Source organism: Belonocnema kinseyi, chromosome 3 (genome assembly GCF_010883055.1).
Source record: "Belonocnema kinseyi isolate 2016_QV_RU_SX_M_011 chromosome 3, B_treatae_v1, whole genome shotgun sequence".
Classification (NCBI taxonomy): domain Eukaryota; kingdom Metazoa; phylum Arthropoda; class Insecta; order Hymenoptera; family Cynipidae; genus Belonocnema; species Belonocnema kinseyi.
This window is the reverse complement of record NC_046659.1, coordinates 120,959,395-120,968,310: the sequence shown is the minus strand read 5'-3', so window position 1 is coordinate 120,968,310 and position 8,916 is coordinate 120,959,395. Positions and strand designations below refer to the sequence as shown.

At 27.6% G+C, this 8,916-nt stretch overlaps 1 protein-coding gene across 1 annotated transcript in view; it reads left to right on the top strand.

The window, feature by feature from the left end:
* Positions 1-890: 890 nt before the first annotated feature.
* LOC117170007 (cuticle protein 38-like) overlaps positions 891-8,916 on the top strand; it is a 10,833-nt gene continuing 2,807 nt past the window's right edge. The window contains exons 1-3 of the mRNA XM_033356522.1: positions 891-999; positions 2,065-2,409; positions 8,265-8,333. Of these exons, the coding sequence (XP_033212413.1) occupies positions 985-999; positions 2,065-2,409; positions 8,265-8,333 (429 nt within the window). The 5' untranslated portion in view covers positions 891-984. The remainder of the gene's footprint in view (positions 1,000-2,064; positions 2,410-8,264; positions 8,334-8,916) is intronic.

The following is an 8,916-nucleotide window of genomic DNA, read 5'->3' as shown; positions in this document are numbered from 1 at the left end:
ACACACACACACACACACACACACACACACATTATTTGAAATTTGTCCGTTGATAGCAAACTAAACTTCTCTCCTGCAAATTTATGTTTATGAGTTAAAAATTCAGGTATTTGGTAAAAAATTCAACTATTTTGTTAAATTTTCTTTTCTTTTGAAAATCTAACTTTTTTGTTAAAGTAATCTTTTTTGTTCGAAAATTAAACTGTTTCGTTGAAAATTCGTCTCCCTGTCTGGAAAAATCAATTATTTGGTTGCAAATGTAAAATCTAAATTTTGTTGTCGATCATAAATTTAAATTTTATTTTTTATTAAAGAAATGTCGGGTGTCACAAAACTTTTGAATTTTTATCGAAAGGTTAGCAATGTACCTGTTGTGCATAACCAGCAAAGTATGAGATAGTAGAATCAATAAGTCTACAGAAACCTGTGCGGAATTTACTTATTGCATAAGAGTGCGTGACCAACTTACAGTTAGATCAAGTTCAATATCGCAACCAAGGCAAGCCTCATACCCATATACATCAAATTCTGACGGATCATATCTTAAACAAAACAAAAAATTATTTTTAACAAAATTTGAAAATTTTGAAATTTTATAGATTTAAGAACAGGCTAACCTGGAATAATTTTTTATTCAAAAAACTTATTGCAATTATTTTTAATAACCATCTTGTTATTTTGTGAATTAATTAAAAAATAAACTTTACATAATTGATTAGGTGTTACATTAGGCTCGTTTTACGTAATCCAATATTAACATGTATGACAGAGGATCAATTGCGATCCTTCGTATATCGAAACTGTTTCGTAACAATTGTTGCAAAAGTGTCGTCCGTGAATTCAATTCTGTTTGAGTATTTCACAATGTTAATGGTCAGTGGACAAACTTGCCACAATATAAAGCCAAGCCCCGGGTACTGATAATCATTCGTTTTAGAACTTTCTACAAGTGCAAAGAAAAAAGCAAAAACAAAAAACATAAACATGATTGCCCTCGTAGTAAGTCTTTTTATTAATATAAAATTATTACTTAATTATTTTCTGCAATTTTCGATCAATTTTTCAAAATTAAACAAAAATATAGTTTTGTTTGCATCCTTGTATCATCTCGAACTCTAGTGACTTTGAAACACGATAACTCGTTTAAAAGTAAATCTAGACATGTTTTTTTCAAAGAGTCAGAAGGATTATAAACTTCCACGTCGAATGACTTCTAGTTGAGATTTTTATGGCTCTTTGGAGAGGATATATCACGTAAGAAGTTTTAAAAAAACGTATTTACTTTCAACCGAGAAAATTGAAAAAAATATTAACCCGTTTTCGAGATATGTCTAAAAATGTCCAAGCGTTTCGTCAAGACTCAAGTCGACTGAAACTTGACGCAGCGCTTTCACATTTTAAGTCATACCTAAGGAAATTACAGATATTTTTTAAGTTTTCTTGGCTTTAATTAAGGAAAAGATTTTAAAGATGAATTCATCTAAGTTTCAGTTTCCTTGGCTTTAATTAAGGAACAGATTTTAAAGATGAATTTATCTAAGTTTCAGACTTTTTCCACAAATTTCTTAAGTCATACCACGAGTTAAAGTTAAAGCTACAGAATCTCTCTCGTTCGAAATCAGCGATTACCGACTGTAGTTCGACGCAATGCTTGTAGATTTTTAATCATATCTCGTGATTTCAAGATTTTCGAAGTTTTCTGTTCTTAAATTGAAGATAAAATTTCAAATGTTACATCCTGTAAATTTCAAATTATTTCCATAAATGTTATCAATCATGTCACGAGTTGAACTCGAGTTACAAAATTCGAGAAATTCCTGATTTTTTAAAGAACTTCTCACTTGATATACACTTTTTTTTTAAATCAGAAAAATATTTTATGGATGTCTTTCAACGTGGAATTTAATAAGCTACTTAATTCTTATTTTTATAAATTTAGAGATTTATTTTCGACATATTTATTGTTTTTTAAAGTCGTCAGTGATTTGTAAATGCTGTTTGCGCTAGTCGTGCAAATAATTAACAAAACACATTTTTTAAAGTAATTTTTTCTTTCTTTTTCAGGCATTTCTCGGTTTCTTGGCAACTGCAACTGCAGGTATCCTGCCAGCAGCTCCAATTGTTACACCACTTGCAAGAAGCAGTCAAGTTATTGCTAGGAATTATAATGCTGCCTATATAGCTCCTGCTGCAGCTGTTCCTGTAGCGCATCCTGCGGCTTATTCAGTGCCTGCGGCTTATTCAGTACCTGCGGCTTATGCTGCGCCCGCTGCTTATGCTGCACCTGCGGCTTATGCTGCACCAGCGGCTTATGCAGCGCCTGCCGCTTATTCACTACCTGCGGCCTATCCAGTCCCTGCGGCTTATTCAGCGTATCCTGCGACTTATCCGGCACCTGCAGTTGCTTTTGTATAATTACAACTTGTTGATACCTGTAAATAAGTGTTGTGGTACGGAATATGTTGAATTTTGTTTTCGTTTACGAAAAAGATTTATGTACAAAACTAGTAAATAAAAAAATTTAGTTCAATTAAGAAACTATTGTATTGATTAGAGAAAGGTTTATTAAACAGAAGGAATCAATAAACTTGCTTTGGATTAAATATAACGAAAGAATGTTTTTACGTGTACTCCAAAACTTTCAACCAAGTAGTTGAATATTCAACCAAAAATTTGAATTCTCAACAAAAAGTCGAGAAGTGGATATTTTATTATGAAAAGATTTTTAGTTTAAATCAAAAGCAGTTGAATCTATCAAAAATTTACATTTGACAAGGGAATTGGATTTTTAACTAAGGAAATCAACTTTCAACCAAGCAAATAATTTTCTCCTGGAAGTTGAATTTTTACCAAAAGGATTATTTTTCTTAAAAAACAACAACTAATTTGTAATAAAAGACTGCATTAATGAAAAATATACCCCAAATACCCAACTAAAAATGGAATAAATAAATTTTAGTTAAAAAAATTAAATTTTAACAAGAGAAAAAAATGAATTTTCAAACAAATAGCTTACTTTTTAACTTAAGTTAATAAAAATTATTTTTCAACCAAATGATTTAACTTTCGAAGAAATAACGAAATTTTTAACCAAAAAGTCAGATTTTCAATTAAGAAGATAATTATTAAATAAAGAAAATAATTTTCAACCAAGAAAATAAATTTATCTTAAAAAAGATAAACTATCAAATAAGTACATAAATTTTCAACCAATGATTTAAAGTCTTAACCTGGAATATTTACTTTTGAAAAGAAAAAAAATTGCAACCAAATGTATATTTTTAACAAAAAAGTTGAATTTTAAGTTAAAATTATGAATCTTTAACCGAGAAAATTAAATTTCCACTAAAAAAATACACATTCTCAACAAAATAATTCACTTTTAAAGGAATAGGTTAATTTTTATCTGAAAAAGATAAATGCGCAACCGACAATAAAAAAATTATATTTTTATTACAAAAATTAAAATTCCAGAAGAGAAAAAAATAATAATTGAAAAAAAATTTTAACTCAAGGAACGGTTAACTACAATGAGGATTTATTAATTGAAAAGATTGATTTTTAAGAAAGTAATTCATCTTTTCAAACAAATTTAAGAATTTTCAAACCAAAAAGAAAAATTGTCAACAAATTACATGAATGTTTATCCGAGAAAATATAATTCCTACTAAAAAAGGTGAATTGTCAACAAAATACATATATTTTTACCAAACAGATGAGTTTTAAACAAGAAGGATTACTTGAATCAATGTAAATTTCGATTTTTAAACGATTACTTCGGCTAAACATCATTTTTACAAGAACAAGAAAAAATCTGCCTCAGCACTGACTTAAACCGAGGACCCCACTGTAAATGAGTGGAGCGTTAACAAATTACGTCACCAATAGCAAAACAGATTTTTTCTTGTTCAAAAATTATGTTATTGGAAATACCTTCGCAGTATTAAGTCTGTATTTAGTTTCTTCATTTTATTTTATTATTTTTTTTATGACTTGGTAAGGATGTTAAGTTTGAGATTTTTTAGAGTCTGAAATTTTAGAAGATTTCTTTATTTATTCTCTCAAAAAAATCCATTTTCTTACATATATTTTCAGATAAATAATCTTAAAAATATTTATTTAGAATTAAATCTTTTTATTTCTTATCTTTTCAGAATAATCTTTAAAATATTCATTAAAAAATATTCCGCTCGCTTCCCCAGTCCACGCTCCCTCCTAATTCCCCCTTCCCTCCCCAATTTGCTTATATTACTTCCCCTCATTTCCCCTTCTTTGAAAAAGTGAGACGGACGCACACCCGATCGAACAAATAAGGGCACCCGTGGCTGCGAAAAGCTAAAAATTAATTATATGAAGCTCACGTTTATCAAAAATGGCCTATTTTTTCGCAGTGTTAGAATGCGTACAGTATTTCCCTATAAAAAAGGTAGCTATGAAAACTAAGAAAAGATTTCCTGAGTCCTCGGTGGTATGATTGGTTAACGCTCGACTTATGTGTAGTGGCTTTCCGGGTTCAATTCCGGGGTGAGGCAGATTCTTTCTTGTTCTTAAAAAATTATTTCTTCGAAGTAATCATTTTAACGTCGACATCTTTATTGCTTAAAAAATTGTTTAAACTCAGACGTGAACACCTTGAAATGTTCATAATTTCTTCTAAAATATAATTAGATTAAACTCACGTTGATGAATATTTTTTCAGATATTTTTCCAAAATATTAGAGATTTATATGCACGTGTAAAATCTAGGTTGAGTGTGAACTCTGACAATGAATATCCTGCTTTGTTTTTCTTATTTTACACTCACTTTGTCTTCGTTTCAAGCATGCATATTAACTATAATTAAGCAAGTCAGAATTCAATTTACCCTATACCTTTGGCTACTTTAAAATTTTGTTAAAAATGTAAGCACCACTATCTATTGTCTTAACAAAAGTCTTATGTTTTTTTTCTTTATTAACAAGGGCATAATATAATTGACTCTGACCTTCCACTGTAGTATTAATAGCCTTAAGAAACTGTTTGAAATAAAAAATTATTATTTTCGTGTTATTAATTCAAATATAAAAATATAAATTAAGAATTTTCGACATTTTCGATTTTTAGATCTGACTTTATTACTATAAAGCTATTCTCTATTTGTTATTGCACAATTTTTATTGGCGAAAAGGCCCTCTGTTTTATTAGCTTCGGTAGGAAGCTTTCAACCAAAGTTAATAAAAAAGATCTAGTCATGGATAAAAATTTGTAAAATGTTTATAACAAATAATCGAAAATCAAGTCTTACATGTTAAACAGATATTATATATTTATTGAAGATATTGTTGAATTTAAAGAATAGCATGTACTAAAAATATGAGTAATTAAAAAAATTATAATTTTATTTTTTAAAGAAACTATGCTCTTAGACATTTTTTAAAAAATTTTTCGCCAAGAATCTGAAAAATTAAAAATTATTTTTGTAACTAAGGGACAAAATATAGTACTATTGATAAACTGTTTATTTATACAAAATCTAAAAATAATAATATTATAATTTTTTAAATCCTAATATAGGTTTATTATTGCATTTTTTATTCGCAAATTAAGAAGAATTCCTATTCGTATAAAAATATCGAAAAATCAAGAAACTTGAGGTTCAACAATTTAAATGTTTCTAAAAGAAACCGGCATTTAACTAAATCTAAGGAGTGTTTTTTTTATAATTTAAAAAAAAATTTGGCGTCAAATAATTTTTTAATTTATAATATTTAAGTACTGATCACTAGCAGAAACTGTACGTATAAAATTTTTTCCATGATTTTGTAACCAATCGGAATATTACCCAATAGTTGAACATTTGTAACTAAAAATCCAAAAAACTAATCTTAGATATTAAGGGATTTAAAATCTTATTTTTACTTTTTGGATGCCAGCAAAAAAAATTTTTACACTTACCTCAAAAGATTCTTTTATTTCAGAGTTTTCACGCCACCCTATAAAAAGCCAAAGATCACCTGAATAAAACTACAGAAAAAATATTAATTAATTAAAATTAAAACGCTTACAAAAATTATTTTAATAAAAAATCCCAAAAAAGTAAATATTCGAAATAGAAAATTCCTGAAATTGTTAAATTGCCGAAAAATTCCAAATAATGGAACTCCCGAAGTGTCTATAAAATTACCAAATTTAAAAATTCCTTACAGAAAATTTCGAAATACAAAATATTAGAGCCTGTGAAATTCTCGAAACTTAAACAATAATAATTAAAAAATAATATTATCAATTTCTTAAAAAGCATTAATGCGATAAACGAACAATAATTTAAAAAAATTAAACATTAAAAAATGTCAAAAAATTGTTAATTCCATAAATTTGTTAGTCTTGTGAATTTTTAAATCTCGGATATTTTATTATTGGGGAATTTTCAATTTCGTTTAAATATTTTATTTTTCGGGATTTTTCATCCTTCCCGAAAAAATCCAGAAAAAAATAATTCCCGGAAAAAAAGAATGGACATTAAAAAGTTCAAAAATTAAAAAGTCGTTGACAATAAACAAATTTTCGAAATAAACTTGCCGAATCTTTCAAGTTTACGGAATGACTAAAAAATACCAAAATATAAGAATGCCGAATTCGAAAATTCCTGAAGAGTTTATAATATTATCGAATTTCAAAATTCTCTTATAATAAAATACCAGACAGTTTATAATATGATAATTAGACAAATTTGAAAATTTTCGAATGATAATATTCTTGACAGAAAATTGCCGAATTATAAAATATCCGATAATAGTAAATTTCCGAATTAAAGTAATTAGAAAAATGTTTTCAATCATTATTATTTATTTATTAAGAACAATATAATAATAAAATATTTTAATCAAAAACATTTTTAATCGATTTTTTAAAACTATTGTTTAAATTTTCCATGGTTGTATTTCTAATAAAAAACAATATATTATAAGAAATAACTTTTAAAATTATTTCAATTCGGAATCTTATCATTTCGGAATTTGAAAATTCAGTAATATTATAAAATGTTCGAGAATTTTTATATCTCGGCAATTATATCACTTCAGGAATTTGTTAACAAAAAAGTTCCAGAAATGATCAAATTGGCGGAATATAAAAATTTAGCATTCAACAATTCATCAAATGGTTATTATATTACCGAATTTGAAAATCCTCGGGTAATACAATTTTCGACAGAAAATAGCCGCTTGATAAAATTGTTTAACTTAAACAATTTGAAAAAATTGGTTTCTAATAGTTTGAATTCGGGAATTTTCTAGTATCAGTAATTTTATTGACGAATATTTTATTATCAGCAATTTTGGGAATTTCTTATTTCTAATATTTACTTTTCCAACGATTTCAACGATTTTTTTTATAGTTTAGATTTGGAAATTCTCTATAATCGGGAATTTTTAAATTCGGTAATATTATAAATTATCAGGAATTTTAAATATTCATGGAATTTTTCATTGCTTGCTAATTTTATAATTTCGGGAATTCTCTATTTCGCACATATTTGTTTTCGGATATTTTACAGTGTTGGGAGTTTTATTTTTTGGACTGTGTTGCTCTGAGAATGAATGATTTAGAATAGTTGTGTCAAAAATCAGATCTCTGGAAAAACATTATTTTTTACGAAAAAATTTGAAAATTTGAAAACTGAATTATAACAATAGCTTTGAAATGAAATGTTATACCGACGTTTTTAGCGAATTTTTACAAAATGGTTTAATTTTAATAAATCGTTGCCATAGAAAAGTTTTCTTCTAAAATTGGAAAGAGTAGAGATGTAGATGTTTTCCCTGAGAAAAAATAAGTCATAATTTATTAAAATCGAGTCTTTTTCAAAAATTGGTAAGGAAGCGATAGTAAAAAATTCAATTGCGAAATATTTTCTTAAAATAATTTTTTATGTAAGTTTTAAAATGTGTTCATTAAAAATTATGCGCTTTATTTGAAATGACATCCTCAGTAATATTTTTTGATTTTTGAAATGTTAGAGAAACTATTTTCTTTAGCTTTTTTTCCTTAGACACGTGATTTTCGGCATGACAATTGATAACGACATTTATTAAACATTTTTCAACTTTCCCATTGACAATGCGACACGGAATTTACATCACGTGTGAGATTGAGACAGAAAAGTTACTTGATCGAGGTTAAAAAGAATTATTCTAGTCTCTTACACTTACACAATGAAACTCCTTAACGTGCAAATCACGTTGATAAAGAAAGTATTCAAACGTTGCTATAAAAACCATTCAAAGAAAACATTCTCCACAGTCCTCGATTCGTCTTCGTCGAGAATTCACAAGAAAATGGATTCACATTTAATGGTAGGTTTCAATATATTAAAAAAAAAAAAAATTAAGGGCATGTAATAATGATCAGAGTCCTACTTTACCGACATTTTTTGGATTAGACTGAGTTCACACAAAATGAGATATCTAGCTAAAACTTCGGGAAAATTAACAAAATAAGAAACTAAGTAAGGAACGTTTATGTACTAAAACATTTTTACAACTATAATAAAAGAAAAAAAATTGTAAATTTTTTTATATATGTGAAAATTTATTAGTCATACACGTTCCTTAGCCCTTTTTATTTGTCCTCCAAACTTTCAGATCAATATCTGATTTCGCGTGGAATTGGTATGATACAAAAAATGTCGGTAAAGTAGGAATCGGAGAAGTGTCACGCGCCCTTAAGGGCATGTAATACTTAAACGATTCCTACTTTGCGAACATTTGTTTCGCAACAACTCACGTCCACACGAGCTGAAGATTAAGGAAATTATATACAAGGTGGAGAGGAACGAGCTTAAGGGCATGCGACACAGTGGGATTCCTACATTACCAACCTCTTTTTTCCATTGAACAAAATTTTTTTGTGAACCATAGAACTTTTTTGGTAAATGAA